The sequence below is a fragment of the Carex rostrata genome, chromosome 8 (assembly GCF_964058835.1).
Source record: "Carex rostrata chromosome 8, lpCarRost1.2, whole genome shotgun sequence".
In the NCBI taxonomy this organism is placed as follows: domain Eukaryota; kingdom Viridiplantae; phylum Streptophyta; class Magnoliopsida; order Poales; family Cyperaceae; genus Carex; species Carex rostrata.
Genome location: NC_135925.1, coordinates 8,284,770 through 8,311,692, shown reverse-complemented (window position 1 = coordinate 8,311,692; position 26,923 = coordinate 8,284,770). Strand labels below are relative to the sequence as shown.

The window sequence follows — 26,923 nt, the reverse complement described above, 5'->3', positions numbered from 1 at the left end:
CAAATCGAGTTCAAATAGTGAATCAAAACCGTTCAAACCGATCTACTTCATTAGTTGTGTATTTACATGTAAATTTATAAGTTTTTGAGTTTATTTGATATCAAGTCCGGTCAAATGTTTGAGTTTTTAAGTTAATTTTAATATATTTATTTTTCAAAAAAAATTTCACTTGATTTGATACTAAAATAACTTGAAAATATAAAAAGTTTGCATGTAAATGCATCACTCATAAAATAAATTGGTTTGAACTATTTGAATTCATCATTTGAAATCGATTTGATAGTTTTTGAAGTTAGCTTTGCATAGACTGAAATATATTAGCGTTATATTAGCCATACTCCGGAATATGCTCCAACAAAAAATTAACAATCACTGACGATCCCAGACCCATCTCTCTACGCTGATGTCGTCGTCGGAGGGGGAGGCTCAGCTTCCAAATCGGAGCTCCGAAATCCGAAAAGACCCTGTTTTCGGGCGCTGGGTCGTCCTCTCTCCCGCCCGATCGCGCCGCCCCTCCGACTTCAAATCCAAAAGCGCGAACCCCAACTCAAATCCCAACCCTAGTTCTTGCCCCTTCTGCATTGGACGCGAGAACGAGTGTGCCCCAGAGATCTTTCGCGTCCCTCCTCTAGTGTCCGATTGGAAAATTCGAGTTATAGAGAATCTATATCCGGCACTGCGCCGCGATGTGAATCCGCCTGATACCGGGTCGGATCATGCAGTGGGGCCTTGTCAGGTCACTGGTTTTGGTTTCCATGATGTGGTTATAGAGACCCCTTATCATGCAGTTACCATGCGTGATCTTGAACCGGAGGCCGTTGGTGAGGTTTTGCTTGTATATGTGGAGCGCGTCCAGCAGCTGAAAGCTCTTGGATCCGTTAAATATGTGCAGGTCTGTTTGATCCGTATATTAGCTTTGTTTTCTTGGTTTTGGGTGTTCATGCGCTAACTACTAAGATTTAGTTAGAGTTCAAAAATCGCGAGTAGAGTGTTGTTTTCGCTGTTTCAAAGAAGTTTAATTGCATATTTCATAGTCAATTTGTTAATCTTAGAATGTTGTTAATTTTAGGATACCACACACTGTTCGCAGATCAATCAGTCTGCTAATGAACATGTGAAGGTTCTCAGCACAAATTGCTGCCATTTATTATAAGATGTTCATTGCTAAATTGCATAAACCATCATGCAATTAAGATTCTTCTTCCTGAATATGCCAAATGGCTTTTAATTGGAGAAAATAGATTTTTTTATATTGAACTAAGTTATTAATTACTATAATAGCCATGCTACTTCTAAATGTATTTGTTTTGGTTCCCTTTTCCTGTTATTTGACCTATGAAGGTTTTCAAAAACCACGGAGCAGCAGCAGGGGCATCGATGACACACTCACACAGTCAAATCGTGGGCATTCCTGTAATTCCACCTTCAGTCACTGCTCGGCTTAGTTGCATGAAGGAGATTTTTGACCTAACTGAAAAATGTAGTGTCTGTGACCTTCAGTCTGATCAAAACTTGATGATAAATGGGTCGACCCATTTTTTCGCAATGGCCCCCTTTGCAGCCTCATATGCTTTTGAGATTTGGATTGTGCCTAGGGAGCATAGTACATATTTCCATGAATTGGACTGTGCTAAGGTCAGTGCTTCTTTTCTTTTAGGTTATATTATGTTGTCTTGGCTTTCTAGAGTATTTCCAGTTTGATTTGGATTGGTATACCAAGTCTGTTACTGTTTTGTACCAGTAAAGAATATACATACCACCAATATGCTTTGATACTGTTTAGGCCTATCTGTAACTCATATGGTGTGATATGCACTGGATAGTATAGGGATAGTTTGACAATTTGATGTCCTTGTTTTTTTCTTTTCTTTTTGCTGTTGTAAACTGAAAATTCTTTTTGAATGGTGGACTAGATTTAATTGTTGCAAATTTGGTTTGTTTGGGTGTAAATGCAAATTAATAGCATGCTGTACCAATACTATACAGTGAGGACCACCTGTACCCCCAAGTTTTTAGTTATGATGGTTTTCAAAAGAAATTGGAGAGGTCTATGAGATCTTTTATCACTTGTGCTCAGGGTACAGCTTCTGAGTATGCAGTATTTAATGTGATCTTTTGCATGTCAACCCTGTGAGCCTTGTAACAATTTAAAATGATTGAAGGAATAAAAACAGAGTTTTTTACATGGTTCCTGGTCGGTACATTCAATTTCTGAACTCGAGGACTTTAGTGAAATTATTTTCTCAAATATTTACATACATTTTTTTTTTCTGACAGGCAATGGATCTAGGGGGTCTATTAAAGCTCATGCTTCAAAAGTTGGCGAAGCAGCTAAACGACCCTCCTTTCAATTTTGTAATTCATACTGCCCCATTTGACCTCTCTCCCTCTTGTGTACCTTACTCTCATTGGTTCCTTCAAATAGTGCCCCACTTGGGCACCACTGCCGGATTTGAGCTTGGTACAGGCTGTTATATAAACCCAGTTTTTCCTGAAGATGCTGCCAAGGTTTTGCGGGAAGTGGACTGCAAGATAGGTTCTAAATTTTAAGCATAATTTATTCAAATAAATAATTTCATGATTAAATACGGCTGTTTATTGACTACACGATTTTGCATTATATATTTTCTTTTGTCAAGTTTGAAATGGATGTATGCACAAGTTTAATCGGTTCTCAATCTTTTTTTTTTTTTTTCGTGAATGTTCTCAATCTCGCCCTGATGTATAATATGAGTATCGCTATAAGTGCATGTATAAAACAAAATTGATGAATAAATTATTCCAAGAAACTAATACCGAAATATGTGAGTAACATCAACTAAAATTTGAATGTGTAATTGATTTCGTGCTTCAAAAATGGTGCTTCATGCACTGGTTCCTGAATCTGAGTGACATGTGATCGCTCTAATTTCCTTAATATATGATGACATCATGAACTGGCTGTGTTTGGAAAAATTATAAATACGAATGTACAAAAATAGATAATAACAATTAACCAGCCCAGTGGCAAAAGGCAGTCCCAACTCCCACATTCAAAATCCTCGGATGGGACTGGTCTATGGAAGGTGGTTGTGGATATTTAATAGTTGATAGATTCAAAATTCGGATGTGAGATTTTTGTGACATTAAACAGTTGATAATTGGATAGATGGATGGCTTGACCACAGATTTTTTTATCCAAAAAAATAATAATAACGAAAATCAATAAACATCGTAAATGAGAAAAATATAGAACTGGTGTAGTGGCACGAAATAAGCTAGGCATTATTGCCCAATTAAACCATTTCTGCCGAATATGTCATCTATTGCAGGTTAACTTCCTGTTTGTTTGCCCCACGGGTTTTCATCAAAAAAAAAAAAAAAATTCCTGTTTGTTCTCAATTTTTGACGCCTACCTTTTTCTTTTTCTATTTTCTTATTAGACATGGAAAAATACCACTGGAGTAACTTTTTTTTCCTCTCACGGACTATGTATTTTGAACTGAATGTACATGCCAGGCTAAAAAGAAACCACCGCAAGGCAAAAATGTTGTTGAACAGATAGTTAACTTAATAGGTGCTTCATTTCTTGCCAAATCCAAATAATGATTTGATGGCATTGATAGCATTCTCGTTGATGAAAGATTCATCAAATTTCTTCATAAGAGGCTCAAATTCTTCAGAAGCTCTCAAGTTTGCCAGATCAGGGTCGTTCCTAATGGCCTAAATAAAGCAAATACTATTGTAAGATACTATTTTGACAAATAGACATGATTTGTATTTTGCATCTTTTAGAAATCCTCTTTTTCACATATTCAAGAAGCTGCAAAGTACAAGGCCGTCAAAACCAAAGGGATTTCCTCTTCGGAAGGGGTAGACCCTTCAATAATCAAAATCACACAACACCCATACAAGACATAAATGTCTCATAGCATGTGAGGCAAACAAACGCACATGCACACATCCCTCTTCTCCCGTTTTATTAGGATAATCAAACAAAATCCTCTTCCAAGGGGTGAGCTAGAAATCTCTGCCATATAGCTCGATCACAGATTAATTGAGAACCATGAATTATTTTAATTTGTTTTAACCAATTATACCACAAGTATGGGAGTCTGGGATCATTTGAGGAAATTTTGAACATAAATTCAGGGACGAGTTTTGAGGGGGTTTCCAACTGGGCAATATCTGTAAAATTTTCCTAAACACTAGAAAGTATCACCAAAAACCGCCAGGAAGGGGGCTTATCCTTCTTAATATTTAGGCACAATCCTCCACCTGTCCTTTCCTTACTCTGCATCTCTCTATAAACGAGGGAGGGGTCTTTGGTCATTTCTGAATCTGAAGAAGCTAAGAGATGGGTTTTTTCTGAGCTTTCAAGGTAAGCATCAGATTTGTGGTAATAAAGAGGCACTGATAATATTTTCATGTAGGGGCAATGACAATTTTCCAACAGAAAAACCAAGAATTCAGTCCAGTGGACATTTACCTTGAAATCTTCAAATCCTGCCTTCATGGCATCTTCAAGTGCAGATAGTCCAGCTTGCAACTGACATATGAATATAATTTTATTCCGCATTACTTATTTTTCCGTTTAATTATTACTTTATTTATTCCGTTTGAAAAGATTGAGCGAGTAAAATGAGATTGTTACCTGGTTAAGCTTGGAATAACAACAAGCTACATTATAACTTGCAACAGAGATCTCGTCACCTTCTGGTTTTAATCCCAAAACTGATTCAAATTTCTCCAATGCCTCTTCATATTTGCCGGCCCTTGTGATAACCAAAGAAGATATTACAGAGCATAAGAAATGTCACTAAAATTCTGCTTTCATTTTTCAACACAAGTTTGATGCTTTCCAACAGTCTCAACTTCAACAAATCAATAGCTTGGTTGTCTTAACAACAAATAAAGTCTCCTGTACAACACATCTCAACAACAAATAATAAAATGGTTGTCTTAATAAAGTTGGCGTAGAGTTCCTTTCTATTAAAATTTGTATGATATTTAACTACTTTTCTCGAAATTCTGAAAGAAACCATATGTTGTGCAACATTAGAAGTGTTGACATGATTCAACTGATAAAGAAGACTGATGCCATTATTTAACTGAAATTGCTGATGTCAAGAATCAAATTAATAACTCACATGTGACAATAACTGTTTTTCCTAGACACAGTTCTTAACAAAAAATCTGGAAACACCATTCCTGAACTTGTTTGGAAGTCAACTAAAGCCGCATTTTGTGGTTGCACTTCAGATATTCTCCATGTCAAATAGGGGTTAAACAAATGTTCCTTATCATGAGCTAACTAAGTTTAGCCCATTTTTGCACTTCAGATATTATAATTTATTGAGCTATATTTAATTTGAGATATTAAAAAACTAAAATATATTGTGTAAAAATGTATTTCAACTCTTACTTGTAAAGCTTCAAACCTTCGCGAAGATTCTCCGCCCGCTTCTGCTTCTGTTCCATTTTCCTCATGGCATTTTGCATCTAATTATTATTGAAAAGTGCAAAAGATCAAATCAAATCAAACTAAATCCCCAGTAGGTGGTACACTAAATCACCATATTACCCTGAATCAACAGTAACCAGACTAAAGGCAACTAAAGGATTTTTTTACCTTGGCCTTCATTTAATGTATCGGGCTCAATTTGCCTAGGAAAAAAGAGAAGGAAACATCGACTCTCACAGGTACAGAGTTAGCACCACGACACCGGTAACAAATATAACTAGGTAAAATTATACTCACTTGTATTTCCCTAACTCGATTGCTAATAACACCAGAGTTCCTTTCTGCTCTTATGATCTCTTTCTCAGTAAGTTCACCTCCGCCATCCCCTTTTCCTGTTTTCGCATTTGCAGAACTTAGTGCTAAATAGTGATCTTTCAAACTTTGACAAATTATTCGTGATTTAAAAGAAAGTGACACCTAGCTCCATGAAAAACACAAAAATCGAAGCACAATTTAGAACATGAAAGAATGCAAAAGTTTTATCTGCATATATTTACTGTTAGCTCTGTAGTCCTCGGAATTGTTTTGTTTTGTCCAGGTTGGTGATACGGTGATACTGGTGCATGGAATTGTGCTAGATATTTATATGGCACATAATAAGCTCTAGCAAAGGATAAAAGACAAGTACCAAATCTTCTTTCCATTTTCAACAACAAAGGTCCAATTCTCTGACGGATGGTGTACATTGTTCTTCCATACTCTGCTGCAGGCCAAATCTCTTCCCCAAAGACAGCGCTGTTTTAAAAAAAACACACTTTACTACTACCCAATTAAAATTTAAAAGCGAGGTTACATTTATTTATATTGGAGGTGGGAACAATGTATCAATACACAGTTAAACACAAAACAGCATATGAACAAATTGACAAATAAAGTCCTTTGAGGCATGTACGAATAAAGCAATTTATTAACTCTTTTCTTTCCTAATTTATTTCTCCGGTGATCAGCCAACTCAATTTTGGCAAATTGAACTCCCTAGCTTCCGAAAATTAAGCATTTAACCACTTACTGTTTCTTTTTATAAAGTAGAGCTACTTAATTTTAACTTATTTAGCTATGTAGGAATAAACTATATCCTAACAGCCATTTTCAACGGTTACCATAACAATAAAGCTCAGGCAGCTCATTTCTAAAATTGAAAATTTTCGAGGGCTGAGCACTAAGAAAATGGATGGTCTGGTATGTCTATTGTCACTGCTTCGAAAGAAGTAAAACAGTATCAGCTCCTTAATAATTATAAATAGCATGAACTTCATATTGTGCCATTTGATCAGTGGAAACCAGTAATTACCAGCATAAAAGGATAGAGGAATACTTCATAGGTAAGCCAAGACTAAAGGAAACAGAATAAATTGTTAATCAAAGCAGAAACCTTGTGGCAATCACTCTATCTCCAACTGAGAACACGCCGGCCTTGTCGACTGAGCTTCCCGGTGCAATTGCATCAATGTACGTGCCACCATCTCTCCCTTTCATAAACTTCAATCCGTACGGCTTCTCTATCACCACCTCATACTCCTCGAAATTATCCTCTCCTTCCCCTTCTGATTTGGAAGGCTGCGATTCGGTAGCCGGTGAAGCTCTAACAGCGAAGATTGAGTGGTTTGGCAAATCGGTACATGAAATGTACAGCTGGGGGGACAGGGACTGAGATAATTTGGTGGAGTGGTGCCTAGAGAGGTGAAATCTTGGCTTAGAGAGAGAAGGTGAAGAACAGAGGGATGCGTTGCTTGAAGAAGTGAGAGGCATTGCCTTTTCTTTTCCTCCTTGATTTCTTCTTCTCCCCTCCTAGGTGTAGCTTTCTCCTTTCGGGTATGGTGAAGAGGGAGGATCAAAGAAGAGCATGCTTCTGTGGTTAGTATTTAGTGGTAGCACCAAGAAAACTTGAAATAAAGACCACAGAAGCACTTGGTTGTCTTTGGAATTGCTGGAGTCTGACCAACGGAGGCATATTCTGGATCCGAAGTCGTCATGTCACCTTATTTTGCCGCGTGGAGATTGGGTTGTTCATTAGTTCGGTTAAAATCTGAATAAAATAGATAAATTAAAATTTATTTAATTTTTAAAATAAATTTATTAGCTGAATTAAAATCGAATCGAATAAATTAAATTGGAGTTTGTTTGATTTAATCGAAATAAGAAAATTATTCTTAAAAATAAATAAATTTTGTTTATTTTTTAAGATGGATTTAGATTTTTTTTTTTGGATTTAACGAGTTTTAAATTGAATCAAACAGTATATATTATTATTGTGTCGTAATTTAAAAATTTTGTAAAATATTTGTGAGTCGGATGGAGACATATTTAAAAGTTTCAATCGGTTCGATCTAATTAGTTTTAAAATTTTTAAATCGAATTAATCTAAACAATTAAATTAGTTTTAAAAAATGAACTAAACCGATCAATTTAACTGTAAAAAACTAAACCATTTAATTCAAACTCTCTCGATTCAATTTAAAACCGATTAAATCGGACCCGATGAACACCTCTACGTGGAACCGCACGCACCGGAGGGAAGCCAATCTGCTCCTTTTCTTGAGAAAAGGAGGACCCTCCTATTCTCCAATCCGAACCGTTCAACATTGATCAAACGGCTTCAATTTCTTTTTAACATGGTACGAATCTCAAAGCATAAATAAATCAGATGTAATTAAACCCGTTTGATCGATTTTCAACGGTTCGGATTGGAGAATAGGAGAGTCCTCCTTTTTTCAAGAAAAGGAGCAGATTTCATTCCGCACCGGAGACAGAGTCCGGATCCTCTGAACTGAAGCAAGTAAAATTTTGTGTTTATATTTAGACCATCCGATCAATCCGACCCAAAATAGAAGCAACGGGACTCTTTAACATCCGTGCCAAAACAAATCTGACAGTTCACAGTGCAGATCTAAACTCAAGATTTGGGTTACTTTAGGCGATATGAATTCACCGTAAACGTGGATTTACGCACGTGGACCTGTAGAAAAAAATTATAATCTTACCTCGTAAAATTTATTAAGGGCAAAAAAAAAAGTCTTTAAATTTTAACGGGTATTTTCAAATTTTAATAGTATGCATCTTTTTAAAGTTCAGACTATTATATTTCTTTTTTAAAATATAAAAATTCTCAATTTAAACTTAAAAATTATATACTTTTCCTTTAAAATTCTAAATAACGTCTCTATCCTTTTAAACCATACAAACTCTCGTATTTAATCTTAATTATAAATTATGTATTTCTCTCTTTGTGTTCACAAATCATCTTTTATCCTCATTTTATATTTTATATTAAAATAAATAGTAGAACTACGTGTTCTCAAGTTCACCAAGCTCTTTAATCAGTTTGACTTCAAAACCTATCGAATTGACTTCAAATGACAAATCTAAACAGTTAAAACCAATCTATTTCACGAGTGATACATTTACATGTCAAATTCTTAATTTTCCGAATTAATTAGTATAAACTAAAGCGGTCAAAAATATATAATTTATAAGTTAATTTTTATGCATTCATTTTTCATAAATATGTTTATAATAATTATAAATTTGATATGTCAGCGCATCGGTCATGAAGCATATCGGTTTCAACAATTTAAATTTGTTATTTGAAATCAGTACAATATATTTTAGAATTAAGCTTATCCAACAAAGTTCAAATTAGCTACAATTTCTCTATCTCTCTCCTCTCTTTTCTGTCTCTCTATAAAATAACATGGTCCTGCTATCCTCCATAATAGCAGCAGATTTGTATCCTACTCAGAGACTTGGTGTGATCTCAGTCGTTCGTCATTGATCAAGAGGATAAGATTAATCAAGCAAACGTCTGTCCTTTCTTGTAGTTTTAAAAATAGAAAAAAGACAATATGTATTACAAATAGAGAACAGAAATGATAATCAAGTCGAGATCGATATCAATATCAATACATAGAAATACAACTCTGATAATTCAATAGAAATCAATATTATTTCACATGCAGTTTCTCCTCTATTATTAAAATTCAACAAGAACATTCTAGTTCTACTCTAAAAATTATATTCAACAAGAACATTCTAGTGTCAAAAGAGAACGCTCTTTACGTACATAGGAGGTTGCTGTTTTCTCAGTTAAAAAATCCTTGCCTTTTACTGTGAAAATTTTAAAACATTATCTTTGGCATTAGCAATTATAAATAACAAGCTTCTTCTTAGCACGTCTCAAAAATTCATTTTTAAAAAGTTCATATGTTCGTCCAGTTTATACCTCTCTTTATTTGTCCATGTGATTAACTGAGATCTCTGAATGATTTTTTTGATAAACATCCCCACAACTGAACATCTTAATGATCCCATTTCTTATATTTTTTATTTATTGCACGTGTAACATCTTCATGATCCCATTTCATAATTCAATGTAATATATAAGGGTAATTTGACTGCGGCACATTTCACATGAGATTATTCGGTCCGTGACTCTATGAAGCGATCAATTTATCCACCCATGACCCATCAGCTTTAAAGCCGACAAAGGTCTTTAAAGCGATCAATTTACATGAATCACTCTGACGCAAATTTTGGTCCCAAATCTTGACTCCTCTAGTTACGGATCTCGAAAACAAAACAGTTTAGTGTAATAGAAACAAAGAAGTGTTAAATAGCAAAACGACGAAAATAAATCTCTCTAAAAAAAAATATATTGATCAAAATTAACTTCTTTAAAAAAGATAAAATGCCATCTATTTTATAATACAACCATCATAATAAATAACTTAGAAAAATCAAACAGTCCAACTCAGTAAAACCAAACAATCTAACTTAATAACTAACAACACATAATGACTAACTCTTGAAAATTCTAACATAATTAAAACAACATAAAAAATAGTAACATAATTTAGTTTTATAGAAAACACAACTCAATTTAATTATGCAATTAATCATCATAGGAAATGATGAACTAGTGGGACCCATTTTTGAGACTTGTGCCCGCTATTCAAGAAGATTGGAGACCAATTAACCTGTACCGAGTTTGAGTTTGAGTCCAAGTCGGTATTCTGATTTTCATCATACTCCCCTGATTGATGAAAGCTTGACCCCGAGCTTGTAATTTTCATCTTGAATTCGACTCTTCTTGTTCTTATTCCTGTAGATCTCTTTCAAACAATATAATTTCATATCAAACACCAATAAATATTTGTAATCATCTTTCAAATTGGGTTTTCTATGCATGTGTTTCATCAGATCCTTGATACAAATATAAAATGCCAATAATCGCCATGTGTTCGTTGCATCACTTTTGAAATCAACAAATTAGAGTCGACTTCAATCTTTCAATGGATTGTATTTGGTTTCTTTGTCCAGCATGACACACTCAAATTTCACGGTAAACGCAAAAGTGTTGTTGACCACAAACTTTGCATTTTCTGATTTGAAACTTAGTTGTAAGAATGGATCATTGTAGCCAGAACTCATGACCCCGTTGTTGATCAAACACACATGTTTTGTTTGCAACAAGAGATCAGTTCTAACCTCCATGGACAAAGCATTTGCAAGATTACTCAAAATCATCCGCAAATCACCAATAAAGTCTTCATTGAAGTTTGAAGAGTTCTCAGCAGTATCTATTTTTGACTCAGATTCATCCATCAAAGTGTTGTTGTCTTCATCATCGGAGCATTCATCAAATATTGGAGGAGTGTTAAATAACAAACCTTGACTTTTTTCACATGTGACAAGCTTATTTTCAAGCTCATTTGGTTGTTCTTGGAACTCTTTCATTATAATGGTTGACATTTGATTTGGAGGTGAAGATGGATTGTTGCGGTTGAGGTTGGTCTGTCATGTTGTTGGGATTAAGGCGTTCTTTGACTCCGGTAATGCATTTGATCAATACTTTATGCTTTTTCTGCATTTGTTCGATTAACGCATTATGATTTTGTTGCATTCGCTCGAGGATGGCAACAAGGTTCGGATATGTCATTGTTGTTGTTGAGATTGTTGAGTAGAACGGTTGATGATAGTGGTTGTCAAACGAGGAAGTTGTTGGGGATACAACTTCACACAAGCGCGAAGATGGTTGTCGAACTTGCTCTAATACCACTTAACTCAATCTCGATCCTGAATCTTGACTTCGCTAGTGTTAGATCTCGAAAGCAGTTTAGTGGAATAGAAATAAAGAAATGCTAAATAGCAAAAGGTGAGAATATAAAAATATATTGATCAAAGTTAACTTCCTTAAAAAAGATGACATGCCATCTCTTTTATAATACAACTATTATAATAAATAACTTAGAAAAACCAAAAAGTCCAACTTAAAAACTAACAACACATAATGACTAATTCTTGAAAACTCTAACATAATTAAAGCAACATAGAAAATATAAAATAGTCAAACCTAAAAAATAGTAACATAATTAAGTTTTATAGAAAACACAACATAATTTAATTATACAATTAATTATCACAGGAAATGATAAACCAGTGAGACCCATTATTGAGACTTGTGCCTAGCTATTCAAGAAGAGTGAAGAATAATTAACCCGTACCGAGTTCGAGTCCGAATACGAGTCCAAATCGGTATTCTGATTTTCGTCACACTCGCCACAAGATGTGACCATCAAATATTCTAAGAAGAATCTTCATTCGAAAAATAATACGGGGAGAATAGATTAACTGAGGTAAAATCCTTGTAAAATTATTCGCTACACCGAAACAATACAAAAAACTTGCTTTCGGGAGGGCACACTGCGAGTCCGTATCCCCCCAGGCACCAGAGGTGCAATTCAAAACAATGGACGGCCCAGATCAATTTCATTCATATCAAACTCAATCCGGTGCATGTTGAGGCTAGAGGGGGTCTGCTTTGAGATTCGTGTCAAGTGAAATGAATGGTCTAGATTCACCGCTTGCACCTCAGGTACCTGGGGTGATGCAGATTCGCACACTGCACACATGAAATATTCCTAAAATCCTGGACTTTGGAGGATTTGCATCCGGACCGTCCGACTTTGGAATTCACACGTCCGAATATTACAGAAATTCTGTGAATTTTAATCTGCACCGAATTAATTCAGATTCTAATCGGACTGTCCCCAGCCAAACACAAAGTAAAGTTTGAGTTACTTAGAGAATCTGACCCGAATTCGGATCGGATGGGTGGTCTACCTTGGCGTCCAGATCCTATTGTCTTGATGGTATGTAAAATGACACTCGAATTAGATTAAATTGAATATACGAGAAATCTATAAAACCAACAATAACATGCTTACAATTTTTTTTTTACTTAACATGAAAAATACTATTAAAAATTTCACATTAATCTATTCTTAATGAATTTCAAAATTACTTTAAATACTATATGTTTCGGTGTATGAATACTCCAACCAAATAATAAGTTACTTTTTAGACACCACTTACGAGTGATCATCGTATTAGGTGCGGATGGACAATTGTCGATTTATAAGGAGAGATTTTTGAGATTGAGTTTGCATAGATCTCGATAAAATTTAACGGGCTAGATCCGCACATAAAAATTCACCAATCAAATATATTTTTATTATTCAACAACTAGCTGGCAACAAAAGATATGAAATGACCGATTAATTTAGATGGGAGCAATAACAATTTGAACCAATGGTTTAAATAGCGTTTATCGCGAAATAGCGTACGGGTTAAAAAAATTGCGCTATGCTCAAATAGCGGCGCTATAGCGCGGAATAGCGCGCTATAGCGGCGCTATTTGGGCATAGCGCCATAGCTTTTTTGGTTGGAAAACGCTATAGCGGCGCTATAGCGCGCTATTTAAAACACTGATTTGAACCGATGCATCATGCATTTTCTGCGTAATCCGAACAATTTATTTGATTTCGATGGTGGTATAAATAAATTTTGTCCGTAATATACCGTCACAGGCAATCAAAATTTTCATTATGGCCTTCTGAATTTTAACAGGGAAATATTGATTATTTTTTAATATAATTAATTGAAGGATAATTTTTTGTTTTAATATCGTACAATATTTTAAGTTCCACCTGGACCCGGTGGTCCAGGACTCCAGGTTCAGACACAAATCTCTCTGATAAGAAACGCCCTATCAACTTCTCCGTGGGGGACCCACCGAAACGACCAATACGCTCTCTCCCCGTCTCCCGGCACGTATTAGTATTACCCTCCAAGGCTAATTCACACTTAATCCAGAGAGCCACATATCACGCTGCAAAAATTCTGTCGACATCCACACCGAAAAAACCAATATACTTTCCAAGAAATATATTAACACATAAAAAGAGTTGCACGAATTGTGATCACACAGGATCGGTGGACAATACGAGAGCCGTGTGCTAATTTTGAATCACCATTTCTCCGTGACCAAAGCGCTCTTTTATATTACCCAACATCTTTCTCTCTCTTTCCCTCCTTTGTCTCTCTCCTTTCAAGTGGCGGCGCGTCGTCTGCTCAGTCCCTTCCTGCTATTCTTACTCCTAGGGTTTTTCTCTCTCCTCTACGCTTCCTCGCCAACTTGACTCGGGTTTCTTTTTTCGAGCTCGTCAACTCTCTCGAGAGATCTACCATGGCGACTGTTTCTCCTTCTTCAGATCGTATCCTTTTTTAAGAGCTACTTGGATCAGAGATTTAGGGTTTTAGACCATTCTCGTACTTCTCAGTTTTTTTCTGGAGTTTGCCAGATCTCGTGTTGTTTAGCTATTCAGCTAGATCATATTTGATCTATTTCTGCATGCTATACCTTTTAAGCTGTTTTTAGTAAAAAAGATTTTCCATAGTTTCTCCTTTTCTCATTGTTATTTATATTTTTGCAACCGCAATATTTGTGGATTTCGAATCCCACCTGAAGCGAGTTTGCTAAAACTAATACAAAGGACTAATTTTAAGTTTTTTCTTTTTGATCCCCTGATAAACTTGTATTGTCAGTATTTTAACTAATTTGATATTACTTCGCTGCATTTTCTTTTTGGTAATGGTTGATTGCATGGTTAGCTTTGCTTTAGGATGATTTGGTATTGAAAGCCATGAACCATTACTAGTTTTATTGTGACATAAGTTGCGTATTGTAGATTTACCTTGACCATCTTCCCACAGAAGCCACTGATCTGCTACAAAACCTGACCTTGGACACTAAAACCCAAAAGAGCGAATCTCCAGCTGTAACTGACAAGGCAAGAAAATACCCTCTATTATATTTATTCCCAGCTGATAATAATAAACTTCTCTTTTCTAATCTGTTCTCCTCTTGACCAAACAGCCGGCTGATACTAGTAGTGGCAGCACTATACCAGCTCCACCAGTACCAGCTGACCGGTCTCTGACTCCTTCAACCCAAGGGTCTGCAGATTCAAGCATGTATTATGTGCCAGGAGGGTACCCAGCTGCAACTTATTACTATGGGAGTGAGTTATATCTGTTACTATATGGCTTGTCGTAATTTTTTTTTTCCTTTTTTATTTCCATAGACAAATGGTTAGCTTAATTCTACTTTTCGTTTTGTTTTCTTCTGGAAATTCAGTGTATGGTGCTTCAGGAAATATGTGGAGTGATGGGGAGCTACCTTCACCGGTAAGTCCAACTAATATTTATCGTTTGTTTGAGTTCCTTAATATTGCAGATTACAAAATACTAATAAGGTATCAGGCTTCAGTACCTGTAGTACAATGGTTTCACTAGTGGCTTCGGTTTGACCAGATCTTTTACATTGCCTCAATATTATGATTTAATTAAGGTCAATATTGTTGCGTAGACACACACACGCACATCCAAATTTTCATTTTCATTTTATTGTTTACTTGTTTTGGTAGGGAGTATATGGAGATATGTACCACAGCGGGTACGGTTATGCCTCTTATGCCCCTTATACGTCACCTGGTTCCCCTGCCCCCTCACTGGGTCATGATGGGTCCTATTATGGAACCCAACAATACCAGTTTCCCGGTTCATTTTACCAGCCGCAGATTCACAAGAAAGCTACATACACCAAGAAAAACAACACTTCTACTCAAGGTGAGGTATCCACTTCTCAGGTGTCTGACACACCCACTCTTTCTGCTGATGCGGCCAATCCTGGGTCTAATAGCATGAATGGAAATTTGAATATGAGAAAGGGTTCTTATGCAAAAGTTGCCTCAGCTAATGGGGTTGCTTCCTCAAGCTATCAAAACCAAACACGTGCAGGGAGGAACTCACCATGGTCTGGGGCAAATAATTTCTCTGACAAGCAAAATGTAACATCTGCGACTAGTACTGGTTCTACTACTGGGTTTAGTGGTAACAAGTTGCAAGGGAGGAATCAAAATCTTCGTCCCATTCCTCATTACATGGTAAGTTTGCAAATTTCACTTCTGTGATTTGGGTGTGTGCACGGGAGAGAGGCCGGGGAGGGGGGGGTGTTTAGTACTTAGCATATCTGGCAATAACTGATATAAAAATATATATTTGCATATAATTTTTATCATGTTATTTGAACTTTCACATCTAATAAAATATTGTTATATTTCTTCAGCCTTCCTCTAGGCCGACGACTCCAGGGTACATGAACAGGATGTACCCATACAATGCCATGAGCCTCTATACCAACAATACCCTCTCCCCGGGTCTTGGGTTTGGCTCCAACCTTTATGGGTCTAGGCTAGCAGGTGGGTGGGGTCCGCTAATGGGTGTAAATAACAAGCAGAAGCCCAAGGGCTGGGGTAATGGTTTTAATTACTTTGGCAATGAAAACTTTGACGGGCTTAGTGAGCTCAATCGTGGGCCCAGGACTGGCAGGCCCAAAATCCAAACTTCTCAGACTGGTCTGTCTGTGAATGGGGGTACTGAAAATGGGTCTGCTCTTCCAGTTGAGAAGGATTGCTACAACAGGGAGGATTTTGAAGAAACTTATGTGGATGCCAAGTTTTTTGTGATAAAGTCATATAGCGAGGATGATGTACATAAGAGTGTGAAGTATGGTGTATGGGCCAGCACACCTAATGGAAATAAAAAGCTTGATGCGGCCTATAAAGAGAAAGCTGACAGCTGCCCGGTGTTCCTTTTCTTTTCGGTTAGTATGACAGCTGTTCAAGAGTACACACGCGCACACACACGCACACACAGAATTCATATCTTTTTTTTCTTTTGGCAAATAATACCCACTAACTTGAAAGTATTTTACCAAAATACAACATTTGCAACTGATGCCTGGCAAATAAGTACCTTCCATCTTTTTTTCACCTATTTTGGTAGATCTGAATTAAGTTTACCATATAAGATTTGGTTCTATATTTATCTGTATGCTTAGCATTTGTGAAAAGGTTTTGTTTATTTAATATAGAAAAGTAGTAGTAATTGCTGTACTTGTCAACTTAATTATAGTTTTGTTGTTGAGTTATATCTGCATGTACACCAAAAAATTGTGTGCTCAGATTTCAAGAAATTTGTGCCGTTTTTTTGTAAAAATGTAGTTTCTTTAGTTCGTCTCCTAGTCTAATCAGTAGACCCCAAAAGATAAAAGATATTGTTTTGTTTCCAAGATTAGTGATGCTACCTTTTCTCTCCTCTCTTTTGTTTAGGTGAACACAAGTGGGCAGTTTGTGGGGGTAGCAGAGATGGTGGGCCCTGTCGATTTTAACAAGACCTTAGAGTATTGGCAACAAGACAAGTGGAGTGGTTGCTTCCCTCTGAAATGGCATATAGTCAAAGATGTTCCTAATAACATACTCAAGCACATTATTCTTGAGAATAATGAGAATAAGCCTGTTACCAACAGCAGAGATACCCAGGAGGTTAGAATAGGGGTTAATAACAAGTTTGGTCTTTTTGTTGTCTTTTTAGTATTACTTGTTGCATCATTTCTTTGCTCAATTGGGAGGGAGGTTAGGGTGAAGTTAGTTAAATTGGGGCTCAGTTAACCACTAGAGATTAATTGCTGGATAATTGAACTCAGTCTAGATCTGTTTGATTGTGATCGTCTATTTTTGGGGGTATTGCTAGGTTAATTTTTTAATATTATATTGCAGTTGGGATTTCATGCTGAAAAATTACATGTTTTGGCTTGTAGGTGAAGCTAGAGCAAGGAATTGAGATGTTAAAATTATTCAAGAGCCATGCCAACAAAACTTCTATTGTAGAAGATTTTCCCTTCTATGATACCCGCGAGAAAATCATGCGGGATAGAAAGGCCAAGCAACAGCAGCTTCTTAAGAAGGTACATTTGCTAATTTGGTGAATTCACATCTTCTGACAGCGCAGACTCTTGTGGTTTTGCAACTTGCATTTTCTGTGTGGTTAGGTTAGATCAATTTACATATTTTAAGTCACTTGAGCCTAATTTGCAAGGGAAACCTCTGAAATGGAAAATTTTGCAACAAGTAGATCGTGATTTAACCGTCGTAGTTCTCTAGCTGTAATTTCTGTGCTTTTAGATGGAGGTAAATATGCATAATTTTAGGTCACTCCGAGCCCTTGTTTTGCTTAGGATACCTCTGAAATGAGAAATTTGCAATACATGAATCCCGGCTCGTCCTGATTTGTAGAGATTCTCTTATTACTGGAAAATTGTAAATTTGCAATTATTTGATCTTGTCCATCAGATTAAGTTAAAGGTTGTTCAGATCAAAATTAAATGCATCATTTATTACCAATAGTAATAGCAGGCACAATTTTACCTCATTTTCATTTACTTTAACTCTTTTGCAGGTCCTACCGGATGGGGAAAGAAATGAGAAGGACGTTGCAAACCTTAAATCTCTTTCTTGGAAGCCCTCAGAACTAAGTTGTGTGTCACAAAGAGAGTCTGTTGAGGCTACAAATGGAGAACAAAATGTACTAAAAGAAAATGTCAATGCATCAAAAGATGCCAAGCCAACGCCAGAGAAGTTACCCTTTGCCAAAGTTGTGGCCAATGGTTGCTAGATTGGTGGTTTTTGAGGCATAGTTAGCAATTTTCAATAGGGGTATTTTAGATCCTTTGATTTAATATTATTATAAGTTGGTTTAGTTTAGTAGTGGTTAGAGGTAGAAATATCAAGTAGCCTTGTTCTTTTAGTTCATCCTCTTCTCTGAGGATAGCTTTTTGTTTTTGTCTTTGCATTCGCAGTGTTCCTTTATGCTAGTTCCATTAGTGGCTTTGTGTAATGTGTTATTAGTATGAGATTTAGTGCCTGCAAGGACGGGGATGTGTTTTAGTGGCTTTTGTGGAGGTAAAGTTTTTGAGTTATCTTGCATTTGTCGAGGTACTTGTGCCAAACTGCTAATGCTAATTGAATAGGCACTTGTTGCAATCTTGAGTGTTTGTTTCAGATTGGACGATACAGATTTGGGATCATGTTTATCATGCGCTCAGTAAAAGTATTTTTTGAAACATCATAACTAGTAATAGATGTCGGAACCCCTAACTCTGGTAACTGAGTAGCATCGTCAATAGTACCTCTTTGACTTGTCTAAACTTTTCCATTTAAACTTCTGTTGCCATTACTTTTTACACTAATCCTGCATTATCTTCTCATGAAATATTTTGATATTGGTTCATCCTTGCGTCCTTTCAAGTCGATATAGTTTTCCCCTGGGAATGAGAAGTTCTAATTTGGCACTTAATCCCCATGTGCTTTTCTGAATTATTAAATAAATTATAGGTAAATTAGAAAAAGGCACTTTGAAGATGTTATGGATAATCTTACTAGCTTGGTACTTCGATATAATATAGTTTTAACTATTGTTCTTTTTGCAAGTAAAAAGAGATAAAAAGGCTTCTGCCTATTTCAATATGAAAACATTAAATTTTTCATCATACATTGATGCACAATTAGCTCTTCTTAGTGACTAGTGAGGTGTCATTTATATTTATGTTTTGATGAGTATTCTACAATTATTTCGAATCAATATAGAAAAATAAGAGAACTAGCCTTTGGTATAGTGGCAAAGGCAATTCCCTCCGTGTGGAAAGTTGCGGGCTTGAAATCCGGATAAGAAATGCCTTGTGGGTATTAAATAGTTAGGTGACTTAGACCTCCAACCTTCATTAAAAATATATAAATAAAGAGGGAGAAAGAACAGTTGGATTCTGAATATTAATTTATAGGGTTTCTGATAACTAATTATTTAATTACTTTTGGCGAGCAGATCAGCAGCAATCATCCGTCTATATATGGCAAATGAATTAGTAGGTTTTTACAAAGTTCAAAAGGTAAACTTAGGCTTTCCAAGATACGCAGCCCACTCATCAGGGACACCTTTCCTCGACCTAAGCATCTTCATTGCTGATAACGTCAGCGGTATTGCCATTATGTCAAAATCTTTAGGGGCCTGCAATTATACAAATTGAACAATAAGAGGCCAATCATTCTTCTTATCACTGGGAAGTAGCTAGGTTGTAGTAAGTGGTACTGTGCCTTTCATGTCTCAACAAAACCAACTACTTGGTAGTAATTAAACACAAGGGACACCGAAAGAAATTCATTTACAGCAACCATCAACATATATGGTACCAACAAGGAACATCTCCACTTCTGCCATATTCACAATCAAACAAACATCCAAGACAGTACACCTTTGGGAATCAATAGAAGCACCAATGATGACTGATACAATTACAAATGAGTACTTTACCAGCATAAGTTTTTATTTTATTTTATTTTATATTTTGTTGTACGTTCCTATATTGACTTTCGATCATTCTTTTTGGCTATCTCAAATTATCTTCACCTATAATGGTCTGTGCTAGTTCCCTACAACTTGGCAGGTAGTGGGTACTAATCCTTTGCTGAAAGAAAAGGAGAGGTTAATTTAATGGCTACCTTTGGAGTTCTGAGCAATTTCAAGTTTGCCTCCTCCAGGGTTTTCCGCCCTTTTCTTCTGTTGCAGCTTTCACATGCCGCCACCTCAAGCAAACAATTTTATTAAAAAATAAATAAATAATTTAATTGGGAAAACAAAACAAAATAAGAGAAAAAAGGGAAAATATTAGGAAACTTGTTCAGATGAAATTAAATAAAGTCAAGGATTGAAAACTCAGTTTAGTTCTAGGAACCGGCCTTTTTCGTAGTATGAGCCTGGAAGGTCCTGTACAACCTGGTACAGTATAACCAGGTATATTTGCTTTCTGGAACTTTTTCTGTGTTTTTCCATGAACATATGTTTATTGCCCAGTTTAAAAAGAAAAGTAGGGCTTCATTCAGACCATTTAATATAAAACGAACAAACAGGATCGATCTGGTTTGAAATTCAAAGGGTCTCTTTTATATGAATCTGATCTATTTTCAATAGTATGGCCTGATTTTGAATTGTAGGGCCCTACTTTTCTTGTTACCAACTCACCAATAGTTATGGCGTCAAAATTTAACAAACTTTAGTGCAACCAACCAGAAGAACCGAGACCCAATATTTGAAGCTTTCATCTAACTATGAAATAATACTTTCAAAATTTTGTTGCAATTATGTTTAAACAGGGAATAACTTTTTGAAACTTCAAGCAACAAGCTCAGTGATAGAGAGGGTTATACCAGATTTTCCCAAGTCCATTGGCCACCTCGTGAAGTTGGCATCACATGGTCTACTGTCAAGTTCTCATGTGTAGAACAATACCTACATGTTGCAACCCTTTACTAAGTCTCACTTTGAATAAATATAGGCTAAATTTGACCACATTTGACCTAAAAATCTGCAAATTAAGCCGTCAGTAAGTTTAATTTTATACCATTCTGTGCTACTCTTATCCTCACAACTCACAAGGCACTTATACTAGTCTATTATTCGAACCATTAGTTCTATTTGGGAAAATTTTGTTAAATTGACTGAGTTTCAGTCTCACTTAAACCTTAATTGTGCATTAACTCAGGTCTAATTTAACCAAAAATAACACAGTTGTTTGCCCTGTCAACGTTCTACAATAAGGTCCAATAAATATATGGAAATTTATCAAAGGAGAGCACATAGCTTATGGATATATAAACAAAATGGAACGAGTTGTTGTTTCCATAAACTGACACTTACTGACAGGTGTATGAATCTCTGAAGAGTATATTTTTCCTACTAAGGGCTTGCGTAACCGTTCTTCTTTTAACTGCTTGAAGCAAATTTGGAACCTGTAAAGGAAATATATAATAAAGAGTTCTTCCACATTGAAAAAAGGTTCTAATAATCAAGTCTCACTTTCAAAATTTGGATAAAAGGACTTCCAGAGACTGTGCAATAACTAACTTAAGATAAAAAGGGTTCCTACTCTCAGCACAGCTGGAATGTAGAAAGATCCACTAGGAGATGATACTGTTTGGTCATAATATTCCAATACATCAGCCTGAAAAAAAGGGAAAAACAAAACAGAAAAAGACAGATAATAGAAGCATACTATAGCATGGAAAACATAAATTTTAAGTTTTTAAGAGGGTTCTGGTGCAAAAAGTTGCCGCCATCTCCTTTTTCTATTTTAAAATCAAAATGATGAATCAACAGTTGATTTATGCTTCTTCTTGAGGGATTCATCCATGTAAAATTTCAGTTTTTTTAGTACATTGTGTACAAGATCAAGAGACCTAACAATAAATGCATATCTAGTTCAGTTAACTTGATCCATTTATATTAGGAGTTATTGGTCTTGTATGAAATAAAATAATATATTACAATATTCTTTGTGGACACATTCCTCATGAAGGAGAATGAGATCAATTTGTGACACCAAAATGTTGTGGCACGAGACCCTTATTTTCTAAATGCTCTATTTTTCTTATAGAAAACAAAATGAATAATCTAACCTTCTCCATAAATTCAAGACAGATTGCACGTTTCCAACAAACAATGTTCACAGGTCTACATAAAATAATAAAGAAAAAAAAACACTCGGTCAGCGCCATAATTTACTTGATCCCTATAATAGCTAAGCTATCTTTGTAATTCTTCTACAAGTGAATAGAAGAACAAAAGATTGTGATTTTTGTTCCTATTTTTCTGAAATTGCAAAAATTGGTTGAGAAGAAATTTAAAAGCCCAGAATTACTTTTCATTTGGGCCTTGGAGTAATCAGCAGTTGCCACTCCACAGCCATACCATGTTAGTGTGGTCATACATTTTACATCACTTTACTTTTCTACTGTTTTCAACTCCGTATATATATATATAGAGTTAGGCTGGGGTGCTATGGATAGCATAGTGGCCTCTATGCTACGGCTCAATATTCGAGTTTTCAAAATCCAAACGGTCGATCCGAACCGTTCATCTTATTCTCCATATTAATATCTGCTTGGAGACCAAATTTTACATTTTTCTGAATTTTTTTACTATTTATTAAGTATTTTACAAAATTGTTGATCAAACGGTGGCTGCACAAAACAGTAAAACCGTTGGATTAGCGATTTTCAAAGTGGCTTAATAAATAGTAAAAAAATTCAGAAAATTATAAAATTTGGTCTCCAAGCAGATATTAATATGGAGAATAAGATGAACGGTTCGGATCGACCGTTTGGATTTTGAAAACTCGAATATTGAGCCGTAGCATAGAGGCCACTATGCTATCCATAGCACCCCAGCCTAACTCTCTCTATATATAGAGAGAGATGGGCTGGGGTGCATTGCAATGCATGGAGGGGTTTGTGCATTGGACCATAAATCTAAAATTCAAAATCTAAATGGCCGATTCAAACCGTTCATCTTGTTCTCCATATTAATATGTGCTTGGAGACCAAATTTTACATTTTTCTGAATTTTTTTACTATTTATTAAGTATTTTACAAAATTGTTGATCCAACGGTGGCTGCTGATTTTACTGTTTTGTTAAGCCACCGTTGCATCAACAATTTTGTAAAATACTTAATAAATAGTAAAAAAAATTCAGAAAAATATAAAATTTGGTCTCCAAGCACATATTAATATGGAGAACAAGATGAACGGTTTGGATCAGCCATTTGAATTTTGGATTTTAGATTTATGGTCCAATGCACAAACCCCTCCATGCATTGCAATGCACCATAGCCCATCTCTCTCTCTATATATATAGATATATAGATGGGCTATGGTGCATTGCAATGCATAGGCATCATTGTGCATTGGACCATAAATCACCGATTCAAAGTCCAAATGACCGATCCAAACCGTTCATCTTGTTCTCCATATTAATATGTGCTTGGAGATCAAATTTTACATTTTTTGGAATTTTTTTACTATTTATTAAGCCACTTTGAAAATCGCTGATCCGGTGGTCCAGAAATTTTTACTGTTTTTTTACTGTTCATCTGGATTTTCAGATTTTCAATAAATCTAAAAAAATAGTAAAAAAATTTGGTCTCCAAGCACATATTAATATGGAGAACAAGATGAACGGCTTGGATCGGTCATTTGGACTTTGAATCGATAATTTATGGTTCAATGCACAAGGGTGTCTATGCATTGCAATGCACCATAGCCCATCTCTCTCTATATATATATGAGGAGGTATTCAATTACACCCTTTTTTGGTGACACTGAATTACACTCTTTATTTTCAAAGTTTTCAAATTCCAAACAGTCAATCCAAACCGTTCAATATAATGGATATGTTAAAATGTGCTTACATATCAAATTTTACATTTTTTAGAATTTTTTTACTATTTATTAAGTATTTAAAAAAATCACTATATTCAGACCGTTGAATTTTTGTACCCATCTTAATATATAGTAAAAAAATTCAGAAAAATGTAAAATTTGATCTGCAAGCATATTTTAACATGTCCATCATGTTGAACGGTTTGGATCGACTGTTTAGACTTTGTAAACATAGGATGTAATCTGGTGTCATCAAAAAAGGGTGTAATTGGATCCCTCCTCATATATGTATATATATATATATATATATAGAGTACGGCTAACGCGCTTCCTCTAGCATATGGGCCGAAATGCTTCCGGTGGAAAGTTAAAATTTCAAAATCCAAAAAGTCAATCTGAACCGTTCATCTTCTTCTCCATATTAATATCTGCTTGGAGACCAAATTTTACATTTTTCTGAAATTTTTTACTATTTATTAAGCCATTTTGAAAATCGCTGATCCAACGGTGGCTTACCAAACAGTAAAAATCAGAAGCTACCGTTGGATCAGCGATTTTCAAAATGGCTTAATAAATAGTAAAAAATTTCAGAAAAATGTAAAATTTGGTCTCCAAGCAGATATTAATATGGAGAAGAAGATGAACGGTTCAGATCGACTTTTTGGATTTTGAAATTTCAACTTTCCACCGGAAGCATTTCGGCCCATATACTAGAGGAAGCGCGTTAGCCGTACTCTATATATATAATATTGACTTTTTTTTAGTATAGGTTTTTTTAATGGGTAGCATATATTTTTCCCTACACAGCCATTAGCAGATCGGTCCCCTCAATCCTCAATCCTCAATTCTCAATTCTCAATCAAGTACTGGATACTGAATTATTTATTTTCTTTTCTATTAATCTAAATAAGTGCTAGAGTAGTATGTTCAAGTAAAAAGGTAAGACTATGAATTAACTAACCTATAAGAAAAATCCAAAACCAAGCCTCTAAAACAAGAAAGCTCATCACTTTCAAACTCAGATGCTTCTTCTATGACTTCATCTATTAGTTCTCGATCAAACTTGTCTACTTCTTCAGTATATTTCTCTTCAGCTTTCGATCGTCCACTCTGCTTCTTCTTCTTCCCGACTGCACCAATCCTCCATTTACCACCAGACCGCACCCCACTTCTATGACCTCCATTCGAGATCAGGACTGGACATTCCAAGAACTTACTCTTAGTAATGCCCTTAAATTGAGCAAAGAGATCGCAGTTGAAAGGCAACCCAAGGCCTCCTTGGGATGAAATTCTCGCCATTAGAGTAAAACAAAGCAGGGCCAAAATTTAAAGCTCCGATGAGATCCTCTGATTTTAATTATTTCTCTTCTAATCGCTTATTCTTTAAAGGATTTTTCGAAATTTGGATTGTCGTGTGGGTCTATATGCGCGCGCATGTGAAATACGATAGAAAAGGGAAAGAAGAGCAAATGGTAGGTTGATCAAAGACGAACCTGTGGAGTGTGGCAACAGGAGAGCGCTGAGACTGTCTTTGAGCCACATGTTGATATTTCTAATCCGTATGCTCTGAGGTGACGTAATATTTCTGTTAAGATTTGAACCGTCCGATCAGAATTCCGGCTAATTCCGGTCCGATGCGTAATGTACGGGCCCTTTAATTTCGTGGGTATCCCGATCGGAAGGTCCGGATCTAAACAGAATATTTCTGTTACCTTAGGTGATTGAATTCTTCGGAAGGAGGGATATTCCCGTTGCTCCAAAAAATCACGAACCTTTTCTTACAACATTACATTATAAATTAAATTCGTGACGTAAAATAGGACGAAAACTCACAAATCACAATTTATATTCATGTTCGATGAGCACTGTATTTCACTACATCGCGAATTAAATCTCATATTTTAATTTGCATCCATATTTTACAATTTTAAGGTTTAAATTATCAATACGAACAACTTGTGTTTAATCTGCATATTATATTGTGTGAAGACCAAATTTTACAGTTTTTAAAAATATTTTACTATTTTTTTTATATAGATGCACAATCGTTATTTTTTTTTTTAAAACATTGATTTCGTATCTCTATCTAAATAATAATAATTATTTTCAGAAATATAAAATTTGGTCTCTAAGCACAATTGAACATGGAGATGTTGAATATATAGTTCATATATGTTGTTTGAACCTTGACATTGCAAAATATGAACACAAATTAACAAGAACTTTAATTCACAATATACATTAGGTCATTAGCCCATTTCATAGACTAAGTTAGCATTCATTATTCGTACACTTAAATTTATTTTAGTATCATTATTATATATTTATTTTCTACATCCGAAATATTTGTGGACTTTGTAAGTCTGAATACAAAGGACTCATTTTAAGTTGTTCCTATTTGATCCCCTGATAAAATTGTTAGTATTTTAAATATACTTCATTGCATTATGGCTTGAAGCAACTAATAATTTCATTAACAAACAAAAATATTTACACTGTCTATGTTACAATCCACTCTTTCGCACACTTTATTACAATTATCAATTCACAAAAGTATAGCATGGAGCAATAGATGCTCGCATGATCCCATCCCCCTCTCTGAGTCCTACCCCCACTATAACCAGTTGTGTATATTGATGACTATATCATTGATTAAGATATGGACGGGTTTGCTTATACCCCTGAATGTCTGTCTATTCTGCTCTCTTCAAAATTCAAATGGCTCATGTTTCTGCCGCTCGTGTCGTGTCCCAGTGGATTCTTCTCCTCCGGTCTAGGATTTTCTTATGGTTCCACCAAATCTCTACTATTGCGTCTTCCATTGGTTGACCAATGTTGAAATGTGCCTTCAAGCTACGGGTGCAAACGGTTGGAAACGGATCAGATAGTGGTTCAACTATATTCTTATCCGTTATAATTTTTTGGATTCGAATACGAATACGAATACTCTTGAATATTAAATGAATATGGGTA

At 35.6% G+C, this 26,923-nt stretch overlaps 4 protein-coding genes across 5 annotated transcripts; 2 read left to right on the top strand and 2 right to left on the bottom strand.

Annotated features, from left to right (window-relative positions):
• Positions 1 to 361: 361 nt before the first annotated feature.
• On the top strand, positions 362 to 2,646 carry LOC144558325 (putative galactose-1-phosphate uridyltransferase). The gene is made up of 3 exons (XM_078307143.1): positions 362 to 892; positions 1,342 to 1,635; positions 2,278 to 2,646. The coding sequence occupies exons 1-3, from the start codon at positions 404 to 406 to the stop codon at positions 2,548 to 2,550; spliced, it is 1,056 nt and encodes a 351-aa protein (XP_078163269.1). The 5' UTR covers positions 362 to 403; the 3' UTR covers positions 2,551 to 2,646.
• A 793-nt stretch (positions 2,647 to 3,439) lies between these two features.
• ZKT (protein containing PDZ domain, a K-box domain, and a TPR region) lies at positions 3,440 to 7,374 on the bottom strand. Its single transcript, XM_078307142.1, has 7 exons — positions 6,876 to 7,374; positions 6,132 to 6,238; positions 5,741 to 5,835; positions 5,405 to 5,481; positions 4,634 to 4,754; positions 4,469 to 4,528; positions 3,440 to 3,702 (listed from the first exon to the last, which is right to left on the bottom strand). Exons 1-7 carry the CDS (start codon positions 7,250 to 7,252, stop codon positions 3,562 to 3,564), a joined length of 978 nt encoding a protein of 325 aa, XP_078163268.1. The 5' UTR covers positions 7,253 to 7,374; the 3' UTR covers positions 3,440 to 3,561.
• A 6,440-nt stretch (positions 7,375 to 13,814) lies between these two features.
• On the top strand, positions 13,815 to 18,666 carry LOC144557744 (YTH domain-containing protein ECT4-like). 2 transcript variants are annotated; one of them, XM_078306313.1, is made up of 9 exons: positions 13,815 to 14,055; positions 14,555 to 14,631; positions 14,718 to 14,862; positions 14,979 to 15,028; positions 15,268 to 15,786; positions 15,969 to 16,505; positions 17,014 to 17,226; positions 17,502 to 17,648; positions 18,140 to 18,666. In XM_078306313.1, the coding sequence occupies exons 1-9, from the start codon at positions 14,028 to 14,030 to the stop codon at positions 18,353 to 18,355; spliced, it is 1,932 nt and encodes a 643-aa protein (XP_078162439.1). In that variant the 5' UTR covers positions 13,815 to 14,027; the 3' UTR covers positions 18,356 to 18,666. The 2 variants fall into 2 exon arrangements, with proteins under 2 accessions (XP_078162439.1, XP_078162440.1); XM_078306314.1 differs by lacking the exon at positions 15,268 to 15,786 and having other exon boundaries at positions 13,839 to 14,055.
• Positions 18,667 to 19,430: 764 nt separating this feature from the next.
• On the bottom strand, positions 19,431 to 25,447 carry LOC144558403 (HNH endonuclease). Its single transcript, XM_078307251.1, has 7 exons — positions 24,912 to 25,447; positions 22,189 to 22,243; positions 21,660 to 21,734; positions 21,431 to 21,522; positions 20,941 to 21,022; positions 20,236 to 20,319; positions 19,431 to 19,744 (listed from the first exon to the last, which is right to left on the bottom strand). Exons 1-7 carry the CDS (start codon positions 25,247 to 25,249, stop codon positions 19,619 to 19,621), a joined length of 852 nt encoding a protein of 283 aa, XP_078163377.1. The 5' UTR covers positions 25,250 to 25,447; the 3' UTR covers positions 19,431 to 19,618.
• Between the last annotated feature and the right edge of the window lie 1,476 nt (positions 25,448 to 26,923).

What these genes read in the sequence shown, in the direction of transcription:
- ZKT (XM_078307142.1), bottom strand. Translation starts at nt 7,252, where the DNA reads ATGCCTCTCACTTCTTCAAGCAACGCATCCCTCTGTTCTTCACCTTCT. An exon ending in GTTATTCCAAGCTTAACCAG is followed by an intron (nt 4,529 to 4,633) that starts GTAACAATCTCA and finishes TTCATATGTCAG; the next exon opens with TTGCAAGCTGGACTATCTGC. An exon ending in CAGGATTTGAAGATTTCAAG is followed by an intron (nt 3,703 to 4,468) that starts GTAAATGTCCAC and finishes TGCTTTATTTAG; the next exon opens with GCCATTAGGAACGACCCTGA.
- LOC144557744 (XM_078306313.1), top strand. Translation starts at nt 14,028, where the DNA reads ATGGCGACTGTTTCTCCTTCTTCAGATC. An exon ending in TGTTTCTCCTTCTTCAGATC is followed by an intron (nt 14,056 to 14,554) that starts GTATCCTTTTTT and finishes ATCTTCCCACAG; the next exon opens with AAGCCACTGATCTGCTACAA. An exon ending in AACAGCAGCTTCTTAAGAAG is followed by an intron (nt 17,649 to 18,139) that starts GTACATTTGCTA and finishes ACTCTTTTGCAG; the next exon opens with GTCCTACCGGATGGGGAAAG.
- LOC144558403 (XM_078307251.1), bottom strand. Translation starts at nt 25,249, where the DNA reads ATGGCGAGAATTTCATCCCAAGGAGGCCTTGGGTTGCCTTTCAACTGC. An exon ending in GTTTTGGATTTTTCTTATAG is followed by an intron (nt 22,244 to 24,911) that starts GTTAGTTAATTC and finishes TATTTTATGTAG; the next exon opens with ACCTGTGAACATTGTTTGTT. An exon ending in AATTGCTCAGAACTCCAAAG is followed by an intron (nt 19,745 to 20,235) that starts GTAGCCATTAAA and finishes GTATAATTGCAG; the next exon opens with GCCCCTAAAGATTTTGACAT.
- LOC144558325 (XM_078307143.1), top strand. Translation starts at nt 404, where the DNA reads ATGTCGTCGTCGGAGGGGGAGGCTCAGCTTCCAAATCGGAGCTCCGAA. An exon ending in GATCCGTTAAATATGTGCAG is followed by an intron (nt 893 to 1,341) that starts GTCTGTTTGATC and finishes TGACCTATGAAG; the next exon opens with GTTTTCAAAAACCACGGAGC. An exon ending in ATGAATTGGACTGTGCTAAG is followed by an intron (nt 1,636 to 2,277) that starts GTCAGTGCTTCT and finishes TTTTTCTGACAG; the next exon opens with GCAATGGATCTAGGGGGTCT.